At 38.3% G+C, this 25,250-nt stretch overlaps 1 protein-coding gene across 1 annotated transcript in view; it reads left to right on the forward strand.

Annotated features, from left to right (window-relative positions):
- Positions 1-25,250, forward strand: part of LOC132108150 (calcium-activated chloride channel regulator 1-like) — a 62,502-nt gene that overhangs the window by 28,833 nt on the left and 8,419 nt on the right. Inside the window, exons 7-13 of the mRNA XM_059514730.1 lie at positions 20,274-20,501; positions 20,632-20,856; positions 20,951-21,131; positions 21,237-21,343; positions 21,427-21,642; positions 21,850-22,114; positions 22,242-22,388. Of these exons, the coding sequence (XP_059370713.1) occupies positions 20,274-20,501; positions 20,632-20,856; positions 20,951-21,131; positions 21,237-21,343; positions 21,427-21,642; positions 21,850-22,114; positions 22,242-22,388 (1,369 nt within the window). The remainder of the gene's footprint in view (positions 1-20,273; positions 20,502-20,631; positions 20,857-20,950; positions 21,132-21,236; positions 21,344-21,426; positions 21,643-21,849; positions 22,115-22,241; positions 22,389-25,250) is intronic.

Here is a 25,250-nt window from a genome sequence, read left to right on the forward strand (position 1 = left end):
GTCCCTGAGTAATATCTGCATCTGGCGAAGTCTGAAGAGAACACAATATGCTAGTAGACAGCAATCCTCGTGAGAGAGAGGTCTGGTGTGGAAGGTGGATCTGGAACTGACTTCTCTTGATTATCTGTCTTCACAAACTGCCCTGAAATACAATTCAAACATTAACAATGATTGTTATAAATGCAATGTAAGGCTCTTACATTCATAATGCTCATTTTGGAAATATAGTTAATATCAGTAATATGCAGCATGCACGATACAAGGAAGTGGTCAGTAACAACACTTTGAGGTATGATATCTGTATCAGTAAGGCTACCTTTAAGAAAAAATAAAATGAATAAATTAAGTTGTGTTATGCATTCAAATAGTTAGACATGCTAAAATACAGAATCTGTTAACAATAATAATAAAAAATAATATGCTGGGGAAAAAATGAAACATTTCATAGGGCCCTAAACATGTTTTTTTTTTTTTTTACTTTTAATAAATTGATGTGAAAATGTATGTACTACGAAAAAGGAGATGAATGAAATGAAATGAAATATTTATTTTATCATTCAAAGTCAAAGTCACCTTTATTTATATAGCGCTTTAAACAAAATACATTGCGTCAAAGCAACTGAACAACATTCATTAGGAAAACAGTGTCAATAATGCAAAAAAAAAATCATTGAGGATTTCTCTAAAAAAAAAAAAAAAATCTCGTCTCGCTCTCATGAACCCAGTCTCGTGTCTCATCTCGTCTTGTGGGATAAGTGTCTCGTCACACCCCTAGTAGCCAGAGCAAGAGATACATTAGATTTCTTTTGCATGTCTGACAGTGTAACATTAAGCTGAAGTATTTCGAATGAGTTAAACCTGTATCCTGTTTTCTGGGTAACATTGAGAATATCACTATATATTGTTGCAACACCTCAGCCACTACCAGTCTGATGGGGCTCATGCTTATAACAGTAGTTTGGTGGAGTTTAGACTAATGCTAAATCAAAAATGCCTGTCAAAATTAACACTGGAACAAACACAATCTTTATTGATTGGACAGCACAAGTACTTCTATTTGAGCGTGTAGAACAAAACTGATCATAATAGTTATTTGAGAATTGTCTTACTAGTCACATGGAGCGAAGTGTCCTGGAGATGTTGTCAGAGAGCAGCTCCGCTCCGACTCTGCTGGGCTGCAAGCCATCAGCGCGAAACAGCCTAGGACGCTCCCAGAAAAGATTCCAGTTATTAACAAATAGCAGTTTCTGTTCTTTACACCATGACAACAACCATTCATTTAAAGCAACAAGTCTACTGAACCTTTCGTATCCTCGTCGATACGTGGGCAGTGGTCCTGACATGATGATCGTCGCCGCGGGCGTCGTGCTGCGAACCGTCTCGATCAGGCTGCTGAAGTCCCTCTTCAGCGTATCCGTCTGCCGCAGCGTGGTGTCGTTAACCCTCTCAGATGATAACAGTGTCGTGTTCTGTCTCGCGAAGTGGAGCTCCTGCAGGTGGAGATCCTGAAGACCGGAGGCGTTGGAAGGAGAGAGGTCATCGCCCAGGTCCTGGCTCATGTCTTACGCTGTGGACATCTGGGAAGATCGCGTCCTGGGTGCACCAAGCTTGTGCTGAGAACCACACAGAGTAGAGGTGGTAGTAGGGTTAGCTGTTTACTTACCCTGGACTTATGAGCGTCAACCCCTGAATGTTTCCAGCACAGCTCTCCACTCTCTCAGCTGGGCCTGCTTCTCCACGAGGTCACGGATGTGCTTCTCCACAGCCTCCAGCTCCTTATTAGAAATAAACAAACTAGAGAATAGGGGAAATGCAGAAAAGAAAAATAGCAAAATGGAAAACATACATATAAATCTTAAAATACCAGTATTCACATTTTTTGATGTTACAGATGCATAATGATATGTTGTGTAAAATAAATATTAAGTTATTTAATAAGCTTCCTCGGATCACCTGTGTTTTCTATCTCTGTCAGCAGCTCCCATTAGAAATTCTCTTGGAACTTCCCCTCTGTTTTAGAGGGTTTTTAAGACACTCCTGAAATCACAGTACAATTTTAATCCATATTTGTTTACAATGAAAAATCAAAACGTGTTTGAAACACTGGTTTGAAATAGTGTCAGCCAAATTTAGACCGCGAGTGACGTCACTGATAGACTCTACATTGCAGACTTTTAGTTTTAATTAATTAGCTTACTTCCATTTATCTTTTGACATATTATCATCAAAAAAGTTTACAAAGCTATCAAAACCGCTCCTTTACACATAAGATGTGATTAAAAGCCCAAACATTCATTAATAAGAGCTCAAATCTATTATGTTATACTTATGCTTCTAAGCTAGCATAATATTTGCTAGCAGACATATCAGATAATTAAGATGCCATAATCACAGAGGTATAAATGTTAACAAAAGTACTTAAAGTAGACTGTGGATAATATTAACATATGTTACTTAACCAATCTGTCGCAGTTGTTGAACTTTTCTTTGGTATAACTGACGAGAAACAGAGAAACTGTCAGACGAGTCCTCTCCTCTCCAGCAGCTGATGTGTCCGCGGTTGCCATGGTAACTCTCAACGGCTAGTAGGCTAATAAAAACAATAATATTAAAAAAGGGTTTTAGCGTCTTTACGGAGATCAAGACTTTTGTTTTATACATTTTATCAACCTCTTTATTTATTATAAATTGTAAGACTCACCTCAGAAAAGCCATTTCTCCTGTCAGACACAGTTGAAGTGAAAAGTACTTCAAACAAACGCGCTGTCCTCCTGATAACGTTACTGTATCTGCGGCAGATGAGATGGTGCAGCCAGTCTGTCATTATTTCACGTTCACAACTCCTTACGAAATAGAAAGTTTCACAACTCGAACGAAAAATGTATTTCCTTTCTTGTCAATATTGTGCGCGTGGGTGCGTCAGTTGTGGAAGCGCGCACGCGCTGTATGCCACGTCACTATATATTAAAAGCATGTCCATATTCTGACTTGGTGAAAAGAAACACATTTTATCTTTAAGGAACGTTTAATCGTGTGTCTGAAGTTTAATTACACTTTATAAATAGCACTATACTCAGGGAGCATATAAAGAATGTACAAAAATTATGGTAATTAAAATTACGTGCATACGACGTTGTAGTTACGTTGCCAGTAAGTCATGAAGTTACCAATATATTACGAATAGAGGACCTATCTGGGACGTTCTTGGTTATCTTGTTACGTTGGAAGGACGTACTGACGACGTTGTGAGTTGGTAATGTGATGGTAATACAATTACGTGCATGCGACGTCGTAGTTACGTTGTCAATTGGTAAGTCATGGAATTACCAAAAATTACCAATACGTTACGTAACTGTTACGTCGTGTGTTAGCAGGGGTAGCTTCTGGAAAATTTTCAAGGTAGGGCTTTGCCACATCCAACAATTTTAGCAAACATCCCAATGTGATTTCATGATAAACAGTTGAAGAAAAGGTTTAGGAAGAAAAAAAAAAAAAGTGTACATAAGAAAAAAAAATATTTTGAAAGCTTGAAACATATTTTACATAAAGATAATTTCTGAAGGTAATTTAATGCTAAATTATTAATTCTTTTCATATGCAGGGTAAGAGTTGTGGAAGTGTACATAAAACTGTAAGCATAAATTAAATATGCATGAGCAAGACAAGCTTTGTAAAGGTGTAATTCGTGTTTCAAGCATAATAAAAAATTATTTGCAGCATTTTACTGTTACTTTTAAGTGTAATTCAAGTAATGTGAAACTGCAGCTTCATGCTAGAGCAAAATAAATATGATCTGCATTCTTCTGACTTCCATTTTTCTGTGCTTACAGTTTTGGCACATTGTTTTCGCTAAAATATGGTCAGAAGTACTGCAAGCCTGTGAACAGTGATTTGCAAGCGAAAACAGTTTAAAGAACTGCAAAACGGATCGACTGCATAGAACCAATTTGTATGTGTGAAAAAAACAAACTGTTGCAAATGTCTAAATGACTTGTTGTGCATATGGGGCAAAAAGTTCCTGAAATAAACCGATATACAGCTCTATCTTTCTTTTCTCTGCGCTTACAATTTTGGCATGATTCTCTCACTAAGTTGTAGCCTACAAGTGTGAGAGAGGGCGGGTCCACCCGAAATTTCATATAATCTGCATACACATTGAGCTGTTAAACATTTTACTAAACCAATAAAGCTACATAAATTTGAATTTGTTTTTCAGACCATGTCTCTGTTTAAGGTATTAAACACTCAATTGTATAATTTTGAAAATTTTGATAATTCTAATTACTTTCATGTGACTGATTAAGCAATTATAGGAAGCAAGTATGAGCAACACGATTATTTATTTGTGTCCAGATTAAGCCAAAAACTATGACGGCAAATCAATGCCAATATTATCCGAGCGCACAACTGATGCTGGCGCGCGTGCAAAATGGCTTCCGCGAGAGGAAAACTAAATCGGACGCGAGGAAACGGGAGCCAACGATATGGCAAGCCAAGAGGCTCAGAATTATGCTATAGATGAATCGCGTTAACAGCCAAACGCCGTAAAATACGGCGTTTTAAACCGTTTTTGTGCCGCAAAATACGCCGTTGTGATTACAAACGCCGTAAAAAACGTGCGAAAATGCGCCAATGAGGCCGTATTTGACGGCGTTTTGGTGTCCATGAAAAACGCCGTTTTTTACGCCGTTCATGTTGCCATAGGATGGAGTAAAAAACGCCATTTTGGTTCCACAGAGCGCGCGTCATTCACGCTGTTTTGCGAATAGTATAATGAGCCACGCCCACTGATTCCCGCAGCCAGTATGTTTGAACGGTTTTCACCCAATCAGTGGTAACTTAAAACAGACCAGACTAATTGAGCACAGATCATTCTAGCCAAATGAATTAATAGGATATTTAAGGTGTAACTAAACCCCTGCTCAGAGCCTGACTCCACCCACTGACAATATTTGAAAAATGCTGAAAAGTGGGCAGATCACAGCGGAGATAGAGGGGACGAACCGAGGGCGGGGCTGAGCGAGTGCGGCGTGAACCTGAGACCCGCAGTGACGGATTGATTGACAGCTGCTGTCAGAGACGCTAAAATGGAGAGTGACTGTAGTGACGCAAGTGACGATCATTTGAAGTAGAGGACTTTTCTCCCCCACTTTCACCTGAAGTGGAGGGTGTCGAGGTGTCGGTTCATATTAATTCCAGCCTCTGGCTCAAACTGCGGTCTTAACTCCCGCACCCTGTCGCTTTTCAGCGCAAGCTGTGTGGAGAATCCCATTTCTACCTCCATTGCGTTGGAGAAGCAATCCCGTGTAAAATGCAGTTTGCACACTCGAGCTCTAGATGGGAACTCACGGTCTTCCAGGCCAAGTGCATGCAACCACTGGCTCCTAATTTTAAAGTCTGCTGAAAACTATGCAGTGCTGTCGCAACCAGCAACACTACACACACCATCCTGACCACTGTACTAAATACAGATAAATCTAAGCAACTTGAAGATCTAAATAACTATATAATTGCTATGCTAAATAGATGCTATAATAGTCTATACTGGTCGTTACCAATACTCGCAATTCCAGCTCCTGAGTCCTGACTCACTACAGTGATTTTGATGGTTTTATACTGCCAAGGGCGTGGTAGCTCGTACCAAGGGGCGTGGTGAGCTGGAAACTGCTTACGTCACCTGCCACCGCTTACGTCACTTGCCACTGCAACATCCAATAGGAAAAATCAACTGCAGTAGCCACCGTTCAACCTGAAGAGGGCAGCACTCACACGTTTTTACACCATATATTGTAGAATTAAAACACTTTATACTCAAATGTCAAAAAAGTTACTCGAATCAATGAACAGCACTAATAAAGCCCCATTCTTATAGATCATTAACTAAAAAAAAGTTGGTTTAGGGTTTAGTTACTCTTTAAGTACAATACCCCATTACTTTTTGGATATTTAATCTATATATTGTCCTCTAAAAATTGCACCTCTTCATCATAGTGTAATGTAGGCTTATTGCTAATATTATTATTTAAGCTATATTATCCTACCTTCCCCATTTTATGTATTCAACTTAACACAGAGATTCCTTTTACTACTGCGTTAGAAAATAAATGGACACAGCTTTGAGGCATGTTTCCAAACATGAAAAAGCCCCTATTAAAGTGAGATAGTGTTTAATAGTTGCACATCATATTATGGAGCCTGTTGTTCACCTGCTTGTTAAAATGCCAGACTCCCACGTCACCGAGCGCTGGTTCGTGTTCGATTCTTAGCAGGTCTAGCCAGCATTTTAGCGTTGATTAAACAGTGAATAGATGTCGGGTTCCATCATATCCATAAGCCAGTCAACATTGAATTGTTTAGATTTTGCAAATTGGATCAAGGTTTATATTTTGAAATCATTTCACCATCGTATACATTTTCAACATGGGTGTATACACAACTGTATGTTCAATTAGACCTTGTTTGCGTTTAGATCAACCATGTACATTCATAAAAGGTTAAAAAAAAATAAAAAATAACTGGCAGCAATGGCTTTACAATCAACCTCAAACTACCACATGTTAATTTTTTTTTAAACAAGTTTTATTTTGGTAGTATTCTGTATAAAACTGAGGAATACAATCCCAAACTTTAGCTTGCAGTGTTTGTGCATGGATGGATTGTTAAAAACCTGTAGAACAATCCAAATACAAAAAAAAAAAAAAAAAAACCCTGCACATTTTGCACTTGTATGGCAACCCCTCATACTTAGAAACCCTTGTACTTTTTTGACTGAAACAAGTTGGTCTTTTATTTGGTGAAAAAATATGGTTTATGTGAAAACATGTTATACTAATGGGTCTCATTACAAGAGATGTGTACATTTGTGCAGTGAAAATACTGAACTGTTTGAGAATGGAACCTGCAACAGAATCAGTCTCGTCAGTCTTGAATTTGTTGACAGCCAGAGGTGGCCCTAAATTTGACAGTCACCTTAATTCTGTACGGAAGAACCCTACCTTGGATGAAATGCATGTAACATTTTAATTAGAACGGTTTCTTCAAATTGTGATAAAGTGTTACAACCAACAGCCTCGTTTTTGTGGTTGTGCTTTGGGTGATCCTTGAAAGAGTCCCAGCTCTAGTTCCTTTCTGATGCAGTCCTCTCCTCTCTCTCCCATGTGTGTGCTTTCTGTATGGTCCTTTACTAAATACTCAATATCAGCTTGTTAAATATCTTTAACTGAAAGAAAAACAAATCACATACAATATTTTCACTTTACGGTTCAGTAACAGTGGGGTTGGAAAAAGTGCACAAGGCTATTCATTAAACACTTAATGTATTCAGATGAAAGTTTGCAATATTAAATTATTCACAAGCAGTGTTTTAGAGCCCCCAGTTACACGGTTTTAATTTGAATCCTAACTAGATGGTGGATTTTGTAAAACAAGTAAAATCTAATTTTTATTAAACCAAGTAAAATCAAAACCTATAACAATTGGTCAATGCATCTCTACCAGAAGTGACAGTGCAATGTAGCAGATGAACAACTCCTTACCAATAATAAGCTAGATCTTTGATGACTCTACAAGGGGAAAGAAATGTTTATTGAAAAAGTTCTTAAGTAGGATTTCATTTTATACCACTTCTTTAATCCAGTGGTTCTCAAACTTTTTACAAAACCACTTTAGAAAATATTTGGCTCTCCAAGTACTACCATAACGACCAACATTAACATTTCAGCAGCATAGTAGGCCTAACTATTCAGCTACAGCTCTGCATGGTTTTATACGAGCCAGTTTTATTCCTCATAAGAATATTTATTGTTGTCAGCCACTTCAACATTGTAAATGCTCAGTTTTAACATTAACACTGTACGGTTTACATACGGTTAAATAATTAAACAAATTATAAATTCAAATGTGTTGTCCCAAAAGTGAAAAACTTTACTGCATTTAAAATGGAAACACCAAAAAACAACTTTACTCAAAAGATCAAATTAAAATGTATGAACATTAATTCGCTTAGTGATTCCTCTGCGTACCACTAGAAGGAGCTAACTAACTAACGTTAGTGCTACTCGTACCACACTTTGAGAACCACTGCTTTAAACCATCTTGGTGGTATGGGGAATTTTGTCAAGGCTTATTTTCTAATGTAACCTATCGCTGGGCTAACTATGATTAGCAATGTGTATTATTTTAAGAGACCATTCAAAGGATGGCGCACACATCTATCGCTGTATGTTTGTTTAACATTTAAACTTGCTAACGTTAGTGCACTGAAGGTTGGCGACTTTCACCTATAAAACAGAAACTTGCTGATTTACTAGATAAAACCAACATACCATTTCATATGCATAGATTTTACCTGATATGAAGTGCGCTGCAAACACGAGCATCATTTATGATCATCTCCGTACAGTCTGTACGCCGTATTCAGTGTTTGGAATAACGGCGTTTAAAAGAACGGCGTTAGGTAACGACGTTATTTTTTCAGTAACGGGGTAATCTAACTAATTACTTTTCCCGTCGTTACAACGGCGTTAACGTTACTGAACGTTAAATGCGGCGCGTTACTATGCATTGATTTAATATGCAATCCGAACGCACCCCTGGCTCACACAGCGAGTGAGGTTAATAACGAGATAAGCGATTATGATTGGGAGAGGCAGAGTCATGTGTTTCATGGTAGCCAATCAGAGCCAGTGTTTTTACACACGCGCCAGCGGCGCCAAACACACACAGTCACACACACGCAACAGCTACACAGAGATTCGCAGCAGCAGCAGAAATGGCGAGTCAGGAGCAATCCGATGAAAATTTGGCATTTTCAAGGTGGAGATATAAGCACTACTTCAAATTCATTGTAGTCAAAGGCAAGAACGTGCATGTAATGTGTGACACACGCATCTACAAAGCTAGTGGCCAAAAACACTTTTCTTACAAAGAGTGCAGGATAAAACTCTTGCTGTCTGTTAACGTGCAATACATCTCGAAAGTTATGTACGAACACCTGTCTGTTCTACTTATTTCAACTTGTGAAAAATGCTAAAATATAAATTCTTTGACATAGCAACTTTTTCTTCTACAGTAACGCAAATAGTTACTTTCCCTGGTAACAAGTTACTTTTATTATGGAGTAATTCAGTTACTAACTCAATTACTTTTTGGAACAAGTAGTGAGTAACTATAACTAATTACGTTTTAAAGTAACGTTCCCAACACTGGCCGTATTGCATTCAACCACAATTGTCTTCTTGATTTCTGTGAAGGAATGTCTGCCGTGATCCAGTAAAACTTTAGTTTTGAAACAAAAGTTCTGTTCCTTCTATTCTGGCAGCCAAAACCCCAACAAGACATTTTAAATTCAAAACCTCAAACTTTTAATGCACCTGCTATGAGCTCTGCCATGTTTTGCCTCCAGCTAGAGCGGTGACGTCACAGTGACGTAGGCGATTAAGGGGTCTATACATTTAAGTGACATTTGCGATTACTAAGAAAAACACGAACAGTATGTTATCTTTGAGACTATTGAACGATAAACAATATAACGGGCCTAATGCATGGCATTTACATCAGAAAAATGTGCAAAGTCTCTAAAGGACAGACATTAACAAATTGGCAGCATCACACATCAGATGAGCTTCTAACTTTAGCTTCTGTGATACAATACAAATATACACACAGACATATTTATCTTCTGCAGGTTACATGTCCTTTAGCCATTTACAAATTAACTATTTTTGAAAGGTAAAGATAGTTATTTTCTTACCTGATTTTGCACATTTGTTTACAGGACCTCGCAGATCACATCTGACCCATGTGCTTATATTCCATTCTAAAAATAAAACATTAACAGCTAAATATAAATTAATTCGGCACCAGCCCAGCAGTTTTAATGAGCACCATTGCAATTGCCCGATTGGGTGAAAACCGTAGCTGTGGGAATCAGTGGGCGTGGCTCATTATATTATTAGCAAAATGCCTGACACGCGCTCTGTACAACCAAAACGGCGTTTTTTACGCCGTCATATGGCAACATGAACGGCGTAAAAAACGGCGTTTTTCATGGACACCGAAACGCCGTCAAATACGGCGTCATTGACACATTTTCGCATGTTTTTTACTGAGTTTGTAATCACAACAGCGTATTTTGCGTCGCAAATACTGCAAATGCTCTCTTTTTTCTTTCTTTCTTTTTTTTTTGTTTAGAAGTTTTTTAATTTAGTTATTTAAATAATGTATATTACATTTTATTTTATTTTAGCCTTTAAAAGGTTTTAGCTAACAATACCAGCACTGCCATTCAATTGTATTATGTCACCCACATGCACTTCTCTCTGCTGTTTAAAAAAAATCTTTTTTTAATATTTTATTTATTTAAGTGACTACAAAAAAGTAGTATAGAGAAATGATAAACAGTTTGATTTTATAATTATTTGCCTGTTGTTGTTGTTATTTCGTTTTGTTTGAGAAACGGAAAAATGAAATTAAGCTAGGTTTTTTTTCGTGGGTAAAAACAAATAAACTGAGACTATGCATTAATAATTATTTTACATGTGTGGGCAGCTTCAGGTCCATTTTAGTCTGATTATGATATATTATTGACTATAGATTGGTATCTTTACCTGAATCGTGTCCCACTTTACCATAATGTGAGCAAGCTAATGCTGCTGTCGCCGCGGTCCTGACATAAAAGAGCATCTGCACTCTGCTGTAATTATAAGAATACACTATTTTAAATGTATTGTAATATTTTTCACAATACCGACTCTGGGCTAGAAATGTTTCTTTATTTGAGTGACTCAAGTTTGATTGACAAATCTAAATACAAACAAAAATAAATAAAGATAAATGATAATTTGATTGTAGTATTATCATTATTATTATTATTATTATTTCGTTCTGTCTGAAGAATGGAAAAACGAAAATTAAGCTATATATCAGACTAAAATGGGACTAATGCTGCACACGCATGTGAAAGAAATAAATCATAGGCCTAGTCTAATTACTATTCACAAATGTGAAGTGGGCTAATTATTTAATATTTGTGACATTCCATTCAAGTCCGAAGTTAAATAGGCCTATTTTAGACAAGATCGGGAAATACGATTAAAACTTAACTTTGAACCTCTTATGCTGTCCAACGTAAATTGAGCTCTTGGTTACATCGTAATTTGGTAGCAGATGGGTTGGGTTATATCGGGTTATTTGTCCCGCAGTGGATCTGGGCTGGATTTCCCGAATACTGAATACCCATTGGGCTTGCCCACAAAAAGAAAGAAAGGAAAAAAAAAGAAAAAAGCCTTGTATGTATGAATGTATATGTGTATTTATATTTATATATTTACACACCCAGCCCACACTGTATACACGCTGTCCCCACCGTCCCCACACCCAGCCCACACTTGTATGCACAATCTCCCCACTGTGCCCACACCCAGCCCACACTGAACCTACGCCCTCCCCACCGTCCCCACACCCAGCCCACACTTGTATGCACAATCTCCCCACTGTGCCCACACCCAGCCCACACTGAACCTACGCCCTCCCCACCGTCCCCACACCCAGCCCACACTTGTATGCACAATCTCCCCACTGTGCCCACAACCAGCCCACACTGAACCTACGCCCTCCCCACCGTCCCCACACCCAGCCCACACTTGTATGCACAATCTCCCCACCGTCCCCACAACCAGCCCACACCGAATGCTTCCCAACTGCATTCCTCAAGTCCAACGCTGCTGCTGGGAAGTTGGTTATCACAGCATCTGCCAAATAATAATAATTAAAAAAAGCTTTTTTATATTTTTTACTTTAATTACACTAAGGAATTTTCATTTTAGTACAAACTATATATAAAAGTAAAATATTACGGTTCATATTTTTGTGTTTAACAGATGAAATGGAAGTGTTTAAATACACCTACCCAGCCCCTGCACCAAGGAACACAAGAACTACAGATGTTGAGGAATGTTGGCTTTATTCGCTTATGTATACCTTTAGTATTTTATATAAAATGGATGTTCTTATGGAACATTAAAAAAAAAAAGGGGACAGTTCCAGTAAAGATTTTCTGGTGATGCACAACAATATCACAATGTGGAAACTTTAAACTTATTTTCAAGTTTGAAATGTGACCTTGCTATTTGTGATGTTACTTTAAAATGCCACACCATCTTAAAGGGTTAGTTCACCCAAAAATCTAATTTGTCATTACTCACCCTCATGATTTCCAAAACCTTTAAGATCCTAGTTAGACCTCAAAACACAAATTAAATATTTTAGATTCAATTCGGGAGTAATTCAAAACAAATATCATTAAGAATCGAAGCTTCTTGATTCACGGTCCTGAGATGGTCCTTCACTAGATTGAAAAAGTCTGTTTTTGTGCACAAAAAGTATTTGTTGCTTTATGAAAGTCATTACATTTGCGAAGTATGGTAACCCATACTCCGAATTGGTGGTCTGCATTTGTCCTATCCAAGTGCACAGATACTTACATTGTATTCATTAATTTAGCAGATGCTTTTATTTTACACACAGCAGTGAGAAGTGAAAACACCATGAACACACACAGAGCAGTGGGCAGCTATATATATCCAGCGCCTGAGAAGCAACTGGGGGTTCAGTGCCTAGCTTGCGGTCCCTTCAGCCATGGATATTGAAGGTGACTCCTGCGAGCTTGATTCTGCCAGCCCCGGCAGCCCCGAACAAAAATCTGCATGGGTGTCTGGTATTGTTCTGTTCTCAGCCTATGGTTATTCCACTGTCGAGTAAAGGCTTATAAACGCCTGTTGATCCTCGGCACATAGACAAGGTGAAGAGCCCAGAGATGCATTTCATTATCTAGGTCCAAGATACCTTCAGCCTCCAGGAAGTGGAAGAGATTATAATAACAATAGTCAATCCCCGCCACGTCACCCCAGAGCCTCTCAATTTTTGGTTGTGAACGCTCCTGCCTCTTATTACTCTGCCTCTCTGTGAGCCCCTGAAAAGGTTCCTTATCACACAGACATCACGGTTTACTCCTCCATGATCTGTTCGGACCCTAGAAGGCACTCAAAGTCAAGTCACCTTTATAGTGCTTTAAAAAAAAAAAGATTGTGTCAAAGCAATTGAACAACATTAATTAGGAAAACAGTGTCAATAATGCAAAATGACAGTTAAAGGCAGTTCATCATTGAATTCAGTGATGTCATCTCTGTTCAGTTAAATAGTGTCTGTGCATTTATTTGCAATCAAGTCAACGATATCACTGTAGATGAAGTGACCCCAACTAAGCAAGCCAGAGGCAACAGCGGTAAGGAACCGAAACTCCATCGGTGACAGAATGGAGAAAAAAACCTTGGGAGAAACCAGGCTCAGTCGGGGGGCCAGTTCTCCTCTGACCAGACAAAAGCAGTAGTTCAATTTCAGGCTGCAGCAAAGTCAGATTGTGCAGAGGAATCATTCGTTTCCTGTGGTCTTGTCCTGGTGCTCCTCTGAGACAAGGTCTTTACAGGGGATCTGTATCTGGGGCTCTAGTTGTCCTGGTCTCCACTGACTCCATACCTGGCCACAGCATTCAAAAATCTATTCATTACTGTGCTGCTGCGGTTGTTGTGGTTCGAGGCACAAAGAAAAACTGTAAGACGACTGTAGCCCTCTATACCACCGTGAATGACAATTCTCAATCTAAAACATAAGAGAAAAATAAATAAATATGACATTAAAAGACAAGCGGCAAGTTATTGAATTGCCTTCCTTTCAAAAAGTTCACTGTATTTTCTTTTTTTGGATCCCATGAAAGCTACCTGCATTTTTTAATTCATTCTTGTGTTCAAAGAAAAACTAATACAGATGTTAAATAAGTTAAGAATGAGTACAGTCGTGGCCAAAAGTTTTGAGAATTACATAAATATTAGTTTTCAAAAAGGTTGCTGCTAAACTGATTTTAGATCTTTGTTTCAGTTGTTTCTGTGATGTACTGAAATATAATTACAAGCACTTCATACGTTTCAAAGGCTTTTATCGACAATTACATGACATTTTTGCTAAGAGTCAGTATTTGCAGTGTTGGCCCCTCTTTTTCAGGACCTCTGCAATTCGACTGGGCATGCTCTCAATCAACTTCTGGGCCAAATCCTGACTGATAGCAACCCATTCTTTCATAATCACTTCTTGGAGTTTGTCAGAATTAGTGGGTTTTTGTTTGTCCACCCGCCTCTTGAGGATTGACCACAAGTTCTCAATGGGATTAAGATCTGGGGAGTTTCCAGGCCATGGACCCAAAATTTCAACATTCTGGTCCCTGAGCCACTTAGTTATCACTTTTGTCTTATGGCACTGTGCTCCATCGTGCTGGAAAATGCATTGTTCTTCACCAAACTGTTGTTGGATTGTTGGAAGAAGTTGCTGTTGGAGGGTGTTTTGGTACCATTCTTTATTCATGGCTGTGTTTTTGGGCAGAATTGTGAGTGAGCCCACTCCCTTGGATGAGAAGCAACCCCACACATGAATGGTGTCAGGATGCTTTACTGTTGGCATGACACAAGACTGATGGTAGCGCTCACCTTTTCTTCTCCAGACAAGCCTTTTTCCAGATGCCCCAAACAACCAGAAAGAGGCTTCATCGGAAAATATGACTTTGCCCCAGTCCTCAGCAGTCCATTCACTATACTTTCTGCAGAAGATGAATCTGTCCCTGATGTTTTTTTTTGGAGAGAAGTGGCTTCTTTGCTGCCCTTCTTGACACCAGGCCATCTTCCAGAATTCTTCGCCTCACTGTGCGTGCAGATGCGCTCACACCTGCCTGCTGCCATTCCTGAGCAAGCTCTGCACTGGTGGCACTCCGATCCCGCAGCTGAATCCTCTTTAGGAGATGATCCTGGCGCTTGCTGGCCTTTCTTGGACGCCCTGAAGCCTTCTTTACAAGAATTGAACCTCTTTCCTTGAAGTTCTTGATGATCCTATAAATTGTTGATTTAGGTGCAATCTTAGTAGCCACAATATCCTTGCCTGTGAAGCTATTTTTATGCAACGCAATGATGGCTGCACGCGTTTCTTTGCAGGTCACCATGGTTAACAATGGAAGAACAATGATTTCAAGCATCACCCTCCTTTTAACATGTCAAGTCTGCCATTCTAACCCAATCAGCCTGACATAATGATCTCCAGCCTTGTGCTCGTCAACATTCTCACCTGAGTTAACAAGACGATTACTGAAATGATCTCAGCAGGTCCTTTAATGACAGCAATGAAATGCAGTGGAAAGGTTTTTTTGGGATTAAGTTAATTTTCATGGCAAAGAAGGACTATGCAATTCATCTGATCACTCTTCATAACATTCTGGTGTATATGCAAATTGCTATTATAAAAACTTAAGCAGCAACTTTTCCAATATTTATGTAATTCTCAAAACTTTTGGCCACGACTGTACATGTGACTAATTTCATTACAGTCAACCATCCCTTTAACATCGGATTTGTCTTTTGCTGCAAAACCAGCCAAAATCAAAGCATGAGTTTTTCCAGAAACTCTTTAGTTTACACCATACTCACAAAACACTGCCACTACAATACTTTTCTTTAGCCTTAGAAAGGGCAGAATTATGAAGTTGATGTTTCTTTTTGCCAGGGACAAACTATGACAGGTTCATCATACACAAATCTTGTTTAGTTAATCTCTTTGAATGGATAAAAACTATGGGTGTGCAATATTACATAAATATTTTCTGGGGTTTTATCTTTAATGATAATTAGATGAAATCTTACGGAGTGTGTTATTGTGCTGGTACCTTGACTTTTATTCCATATTTGTCTTTAATCAAATTCAATTAAACACAGTAGTGTTGTTACCAAGTGAAATAAAGTAAAGAAGAAGAAAAAAAAAGTTTGCAATGCAGAGGAAACGGATATCTACCTTATCAATTTGTGGTTGCCATCTAGGTGCCACAGGGAGTTTGGACCGGTAACGCTGTACAGCCGTCTGTGTGGTCTTTGTGACCTGGCCCGTAGTGCCGCTACCCTTGGGTTAATTCCAACCAAGCTCCTCCGTACTCTTGTCTTTGTACACGAATTCCATCTGCCCGTAACTGCACCCTGACAGCCTCTGATCCCAGCTTGTCATTTCCATCCACAACGTCGGTAATCACATCGAGGTCAACATCAGTTATTTCAGAATACATCAGAGAGTGATTTAAATCGAACCTCCTGGAACAAACACGCAAACAAAAGTATTATTGCTTCTCAAAAATAATTTTAAACCATTAACTAAGTGCACTTTTCATGCATTACAAGTAATAAAAAGCTAATTTTAAAATCAAATCTTACTTCGCATCGTTTGAAGTTTAAAGTGGTGAGACTATCTCATCAGAATGGCTAATGTGATAAATTGCACTCACTATCTTTTTTTAATCTTCTCTAAAAGTTAAGATAAATTAATATGTGCTCATTAATACTTAGAACTTGGTAGACAGACAGTTTGAAAGCTATAGCTAGAGGGTTTAGACAGAAAAGACATTTCAGGAGAGTTTAGAAAGGATAGATGGATAGTTTAGAAAATAGTTTTCTACAATAACTATTTGGATAGTTTAATAATAGATAGAAGTGATAGATGGATATTTTTGAAAAGTGGCCAATTAAGAAATACAGATGATGGTTTAGAAAAGATAGATGATAATTTAGAAGTGATAAAAGGAATAATTTAGAAACAACAAATAAACAGACAGTTTAGCAAATAGATAAATTGACATTAGAAATTATAGATGGATAGTTAGAATGTAGTATAGAAGACAGAGAGAGATTTTAGAAAAGACAAAAAAGGTAGACACTAGAAAGCCAGAATTTTAAAGTTCAAGATATTACAGATACAGTTTAGAAATTACTTACCTTGTTGTCCATGCTGCCTATGGTCTTGTACCTCTGCTATAGATTCATTGAGATCATCAAGTAACTTGTCTGCTTCTGGTGAAGTGATCAGCCTCCTTCTCACCCATGCAATGCTTCTTTGCATTGTTTTTAGCCTTTAAAAAAAGAAGAAGCCACTTTTATGTACTGAATTTTCAGGATGCAAAAAGGTTCATCAATATAATAATTTAGAATAGAATAAGAACATTCAACTTAATGGGCTAAAGAAAGCACACAAATCTAAGGTTCAGAAACAAGGGTGTGTAAACTCAGTCCTAAAAAGTCACTATCCAGCAGAGTTTAGCTCAACTTGCAATAAACCTTCCTGGAAGTTTCCCGGATGCTGTTGAGGGCTTGATTATCTGAATCAGGTGTGTTTAATTGGGGTTAGAGCAAAAAGGTCGCAGGACAGCGCCCATGTTTTACATAACCTGAAACAAAGCAATCTTACCTCACTAAAGTTGACTGTAATACACCCGAATCTTCTGTCAGCTGTCGAGTACAATTGTTCAGCTTCTGTTAACAACGCAAAATAAAATTTCTCCTGGTCACCTTGATGTCAATCAACCGAATGCTTCGAACTTGGAGATAAACTAGTCTGGTCTTAGTCATGTCATCATTGATTGGACGAGAACAGTTCAAACTTATTGGTTACAGAAATCAGTGGGCAGCGCTCTTTACAAACACTACTTTTTTTACGGTTAACGCGCGTTTTTAACGGCGTTTGCCATCACGACAGCGTATTTGACGGCGCTGATACCATTTTAGACGGCGTAAAAAAACGGCGTTTTGAATGTAAAAGCAATTCATCTATAGCGTAATTCTGACCCTTTTGGCTTGCCATACTCGCGCGCAATAAAAACCATCGCCCGCGCATCCTCATTCCCCACATCCTCGCGCTCGATCATCTCACCTCTGCTCGCGCGAACAATTTTATTTTTGTCCGTCGTGAGGCGGGGCTTGCTGTTTCAGTTGTTATCTGAAATGTCATTGGTTATTCCCCTTTTCCTTAGAAAATGAATAATAATTCACTTGACTTGACTCATGACTTCATCAATGCGCTTCAGAGTTAAGCTCTAACCCTAATCAAACACACCTGAGCATGCTAATCAGTGTTTTTGGGATCATTAGAAAATCAAAGCCAGGTGACTTTGATCAGGGTTGGAGCTAAACTCTGCATCGCATTGGCCCTCCAGGGCAAGATTTAAATAACCCTGCTTTACGGCATGTTTTAGTCCAGAGTAAAATAATAAAAAAAAGGTTTAAATATTTGGCTGTGATGAACACCATTGCAAATCCATAAATCTGAATGGCTATTTAAATACATTTTGGAAAGTAGTGCTGCTGCTTTATTTATGGGGTTTCCAGAGTAAATATTGCTTTTTCTGCAGTTTAGCGCCATCTGCTGTCAGAGAGTGAATGTGCTTTCAGTCTGTGCGTCTCTCACGTCTCATGTGCTTCTCATGCGTGCTTGTTTACATCAGAGCGAACACGAGTCTTTTAAGCAGCATACAGTGGTGTTGTGCATTTTGACCAGCTGATGGGAATAGTCAGGGCCGGCGCGTGCCTATAGGCGAACTAGGCAGCCGCCTAGGGCGGCAGCTCAGCCAGGTCGGCAAGAAAGAGAGAATGTGAGAGAGCAAAAGCGAGAGAGAGAGAAAGAGAGAGAGAGAGAGAGAGAGAGAATTTTTAATTTATTTGTTTGTTTTACATTAGGTTACAATTATCGCACTTATATCAACAGCATTTTTTTTACCCACTCCATTAGTATAAATTTAAATTCACTTTAAATTTAGAATAAAAATTCCTGCCCGGCCGGGTTAGGGGGTTGATGGGCATGAATTGTTCGAAGAGCAGACTGCTTTGGGCAGACGCCTGGTTGCTAAACCACTGGATGCGCTTAAATTCATCAGTGAAAAATGGATGGAATACATTTTTCCAAATGTTTTTGTAGCATTGAGAGTTCTTCTCACTCTCACTGTCACTGTGATCTCTGAAGAACGCAGTTTCTCAAAGCTTAAACTGATTAAAAATTATCTCCGACATACAACTTAAACTCGAGGACACAATCAAAGCGTTTGTCGCTGCGAAAGCCCGACGCGCACACTTCTGAAATGTAGGCTAGTTGTGTGAATGTTTGTTTGTGTGTATCAGTCAAGAAAAAATCTAAACCTCCAGTACTTATGAGCTAAAAAGTTGTGTCCATGTTTAGTTTTATTCTGTACTCTATCTATTATAAAACAGAAATTATATGCAGCTGTTGCATTGTGTACTTTTTTCACATTGCAGTATGAAAAAAAAACATGTTTATATTTTAGTGTAATTTTATAGATTTAAAAAAAAAAAAATGTTTACATGCATCTAAAGGATACCTAATTGTGAGTGTGAGGTTGGGGCGGCACGATCGTGCTCTGCCTAGAGCGGCATTTGAGCTTGTGCCTGCCCTGGGAATAGTATTCTTAAAATTAATTGCAAATTCTGAATAATTTGTAATATATAATTATTCACAGTATTTAGAAGTGCCCACGATAACAATACCTTGCATATTAATTACCGTGATATATCGCATTACCGAATACCGGCACATCTACTTGAGGCTGATGTGCCCTCTAGAAGCTTGCGTTCTGCAAGTGAACGGCGCTTGATTATGCCATCCCAAAGAAGCACAAAGTCACTTTTACGGACTTTTAAATTAAATGTTCCCTCCTGGTGGACTGACCTGCCCAACTCAATCTGAGTATCTGAGTCCTAAGCCTTCTTCAAGAATCGACTTAAAACCCATCTCTTCCATCTTCATTTCAACCTCTAACTTTAGCACTCACTATTCTAATTCTATTCTTAAAAAAATACTTATAGGCTGAAAGATGCAGGAAGTGCAAGCAGAGGAGCTGAACACAGCACGGTATTAAAGTGTGGCGACCAACTTGACTTTAGGTGTGCTTGGCTTCCCATAATTATCACGGCCGGGAAGGAGAAGGGTCTCTGTTTTCCTCATAAGGAAAATGTTTCTGATCCGAGTCACCAGTAGATGGCAGCAATGCACTGATAAGTGTGGTTTGCCACAAAAAAAATAATAATTACAACAGGAATCATAACAGTAAATAAGCAGCAGAATGACAGCCATCACAATATATTAACTAAAAGATGTGCTCACCATAAAACCACAGGTCTAAAGAGAAAACAAATGCACCAGCATTAATAAAAGCAGCTGCAAAGAGTAAAGCAATAAACAGTAACACTGCATAATCTGCATGATTTGTTCAGGTTGCTTTCACTTTAACTTTTTCACTTTCCTAATATATGCTCAGGTTTGTCAGAAAGTCACAGAAATGTTCACTTTGAAATTATTTGAGATGCTTATTCTGTTTAATGCACTTTTATTTATAAAGAAAATCCTGTTTTCAGGTGACTGCATTTTGTCAAGAAAATGGGCACTATTATGAAACTCCAAACATGCAAAATAAAAAATGTGGCAAAGCAACATGGTCTGTAATATTTGAGGATTCTGTGGATAAAGACGTACTTTGTTCTCTGAAACCACTGAAGTCTCGTCCACCACCACCATCTTTCAAAGTTGTGCAGCGAAAGCAACGGGTCGTTTGCCTCATTCTTGATGTCTCAGGAAGCATGCAAGTATGTGATAACAGACATTAACTTTGTCTGAAAAGATCCTCCCATGACAACCAATGCTTTGAAATGACAGTTTGATAACTAATTTTGAATCCGTAAGAAACAAATGTTGTTGCTTTTACCCATTTTCTAGGGATTAAGAATTCTTCAACTTCAACAGGCTGCCACACATTTCCTGCGGAACATCATTGAGGATCAAGCCAGTGTTGGAATTGTACAGTTTAGTACTAAGGCTTCTACTCTGAGAAACTTGACTACTATTGACAGTGACACCACAAGAGAGAATCTTATCAAATTATTGCCAAAAGTAGCAGATGGAACAACAAACATGTGCTTGGGCCTTAGTCAAGGCTTACAGGTGCTATATTAATTGTACTAACATGGATTTTTATGTTTGTGATGTATGAAAATATATAGAGTTTGTTCTATGTCAGTGATCCTTTTTTCTTCAGATACTTCGAGAGGACAATGCGGACGCATTAGGAGATGAAATCATTTTTCTAACAGATGGTCAGGCAACGGACAACATTACTGATTGTGTTCCATCTGCAATACAAAGTGGTGCCATTATACACACACTAGCTTTTGGTAACAAGGCATCTCATGCCCTGACAGAAATGGCGAAGAAAACTGGTGAGTGAGATCAGCATGATTAATAACTTACTATATCTGTCTCAGTGTAGTTAATTATTAAATGCAGTTTATTAATCAATGCAAAAATGTGCCATGTTGAAACAGGGGGAAAATTTTTATCAACCAATGATAAGACCACATCTAACCAGTTAATGGATGCATTTGCTTCACTCACATTATCAACCGGAGATTACACAAACGAACCAGTTCAGGTTTGTCAAGTCTTCCTTTGCCCACAATACATTTATTACTCTAAGAGTGTAATTAATCATTATCATTTTTATCATTCTTTTAGTTAGAGAGTATTGGAGCAAGAACATCTAATTGGTTCAATGGGACAGTATCAGTGGATCAGACTGTTGGGAACAAAACCAGCTTTGTAATAATCTATGAAATACGTTTTCCTAATGTTTACATACAGTCACCAAGTGGCTCAGTCTATACTCAGACAAATATGAGTCATGATGTATCACAGAAAACAGTGACTTTAAACATTCCAGGAACTGCAGAGGTATGATAACCCTTATGAACCATTTATCTGTTATATTTATAGTTCAAACCATAAACATGTAGGCCTAAATGTATTATCGTAACACAATAAAAAGCATCAAGATTTTTATATAAACATTCAAAAACAACTTCAGACTAAGAAGGAGTTTATTACTGATGCACTTACAGCAAGCCCTTGCTTATCTGGTTTTACTCTTATCTTTGGTAGCATTGGGACTGGAAGTTCAGTATCCAAACTACAATACTTCAGGCTTTGACTTTAACAGTAACTAGTCAAGCGGCACAAGCTGATGTTCCTCCTATCATTGTCAAAACCCACATGAACCAGCAGTTCAGTGACGGCACTAAACCCATGATAGTGTTTGCTGAGGTTAGTCAGAATTACAGGCCTGTAATAAATGCTGAAGTGTTGTCTACACTGGATTCAGAAAATGGCTCCATACATCAATTACAACTGCTGGACAATGGAGCAGGTAAACTACCAACAATAACATTTCAGTTAAAATAAATATATAAATACAAATAAAACAAATAAATAAAATAAAGGGAAAGTTACTTTTCACAACTTTGGCAAATAATTTAGTGATCCATCTTTTACAGGAGCTGATGCTTTTCAAGATGATGGAGTCTATTCCAGATATTTCACACAGATGGTAAATGGGAGAAGCAGCTTGAAAGTAAGAGTAAAGAATCAAGATGGACATACCAGAATTGATGTCCTATACGTACATGGATGTGTGATAAACGGTAAACCCTGAGATCACATCACATCTTAAGTATGGAAATCCCATACTTTCAATTATTTGTTTACTAGGGACCAGGTATCGCACAGGAATTGCACTCAGCAGATAGTGAAGCCACAGACACAAACTCGTCAGTTCTGACTTACTCAGACGATGCAGACTGGTTATAATACCTTCAAGTGAGCTACACCATGTTAAGACAGTGAAATTCAGAAATCAGAAGCCCCTAATGGTGTTCCTCATGGTTCATCCATTGGTGCTTCCGTATGATCTGCAGATTTGCGGAAATACCGCTACACATTAATCTGCTTAAAAAAATGATTTCAGAAGGGATCAGAATAAATCAAATATAACAATTTATTTTTAGTCAGGTAAACTTGTTACATAATTACATAATTAAATAATTAAACTTTAAATAAGTTTCACTTTAAGAGTTACTTACCTCATGCGTTATCACTGAAATTTCAAGCAGCTAATATATTCTTTTCTGTTGCTCATTAAATTGTAAATAAAGTTGGTTAAATAGATATACTGTTGACAGTATGATGTTTAAAGCTTTGGATGGATGGCCAATGAGGAGGCAAAAAAATATGGGAATTAGTGACATCAATATTGCCCCTTCTGTGGCAACTTCAGTAATTTCTCCCTATGCCTGTAGTTGACATTCAGTCATATGAAGAAAAACATAACAAGGAAAGAAATACGTTAACAAATATAGCAGTGAAACAATACATTGAACAAACTTATTATAGCATATTGCAAATATACATGGATGGCTCTAAAGATCCTGAATCTAGAATAACAGCAGCAGCAGTCTATATACCCCAATTCAAAGTCAAAGTATCAAAAAGAATTTCAGATCATATATTTGTTTTTACTATAGAGACAATAGCAATATTCCTAGCTCTTCAGTGGATAGAAGAAGTACAGCCAATAAGATCAGTAATTTGTACAGACTCCCTTTCAGTTTTAAATAGCTTGCCAAGTGGAATTTCAACAGCAAGACAAGATATGATGTTTGATGTGATGCAGAGTCTATTTAGAATATGACAATCTGGTCTTATGGTATATTCCCTGTGGGTACCATCACATATGGGTGTGGAAGGAAACGAGTGGACAGACCATCAGGCTAAACAGGCTCTGAAACATGCACAATTTGACATTAAAGTGTCAATGAGCATTAACCAGTCAGACTGGGCAAAGACATTTAACTCTCTGAAAATCATCGGTTATGTTAACAGCCCGTCAGTCTGTAGCATCTAGTTTCATGTCTATGTAGAGAGAGAGATTGATATCCGCTTGTTATGTCTGAAGTCACATGTCACCGCTGTAAGGGAAACAGCTCAAAGGGAATCATTTAAGATTTTAAAAGGAATTTGAACAGAATCACTGTTTCACGGCTGATCACTGAGACACCTGCGATTAGCTGAACGAGCCGTTTAATATCAAATCTGCGCTGGATATTAATATCCAAAGTATAGTGAAAACACTATCAATTAGCACAGTAACAAGATCGGCAGTTTAAGGCATTAACTTGTAAGCACAAAACACAAGATACTTCTCTTTTCAATATGAAAAAGGCTTTATTAGATAAATCTAAGACATATAAACTAATCTAACACATAAACGCACGCACGCACACATTCACACAAGTTGCAGGAAGATCGAAAGTTAGGGAAAGATGAGTTTAAGAGAATGGAAATGTGGAATCCAAAGTTTACAGCAATACGTTAAATTGCATAGACATGAACAACCATCAATCAAAGTCAAAGTCAAAGTCACCTTTATTTATATAGCGCTTTAAACAAAATACATTGCGTCAAAGCAACTGAACAACATTCATTAGGAAAACAGTGTCAATAATGCAAAAATGATAGTTAAAGGCAGTTCATCATTGGATTCAGTTATGTCATCTCTGTTCAGTTAAATAGTGTCTGTGCATTTATTTGCAATCAAGTCAACGATATCGCTGTAGATGAAGTGTCCCCAATTAAGCAAGCCAGAGGCGACAGCGGCAAGGAACCGAAACTCCATCGGTGACAGAATGGAGAAAAAAACCTTGGGAGAAACCAGGCTCAGTTGGGGGGCCAGTTCTCCTCTGACCAGACGAAACCAGTAGTTCAATTCCAGGCTGCAGCAAAGTCAGATTGTGCAGAAGAATCATCTGTTTCCTGTGGTCTTGTCCTGGTGTTCCTCTGAGACAAGGTCTTTACAGGGGATCTGTATCTGGGGCTCTAGTTGTCCTGGTCTCCGCTGTCTTTCAGGGATGTAGAGGTCCTTTCTAGGTGCTGATCCAGCATCTGGTCTGGATACGTACTGGATCCGGGTGACTGCAGTGACCCTCTGATCTGGACACAGACTGGATCTGGTGGACACGGTGACCTCGGAACAAGAGAGAAACAGACAAATATTAGCGTAGATGCCATTCTTCTAATGATGTAGCAAGTACATAGGGTGTTATGGGAAGTGTTTCCGGTTCCGGTTTACCTAATTAATGCAGCCTAAAAATCCTTTAACGGATTTGGATAATAAAAGCATATTAGTATGTTATGTGTATGCCAGGTTAAAGAGATGGGTCTTTAATCTAGATTTAAACTGCAAGAGTGTGTCTGCCTCCCGAACAATGTTAGGTAGGTTATTCCAGAGTTTGGGCGCCAAATAGGAAAAGGATCTGCCGCCTGCAGTTGATTTTGATATTCTAGGTATTATCAAATTGCCTGAGTTTTGAGAACGTAGCGAACGTAGAGGATTATAATGTAAAAGGAGCTCATTCAAATACTGAGGTGCTAAACCATTCAGGGCTTTATAAGTAATAAGCAATATTTTAAAATCTATGCGATGCTTGATAGGGAGCCAGTGCAGTGTT

The sequence above is a fragment of the Carassius carassius genome, chromosome 28 (assembly GCF_963082965.1).
Source record: "Carassius carassius chromosome 28, fCarCar2.1, whole genome shotgun sequence".
Taxonomy (NCBI): Eukaryota; Metazoa; Chordata; class Actinopteri; order Cypriniformes; family Cyprinidae; genus Carassius; species Carassius carassius.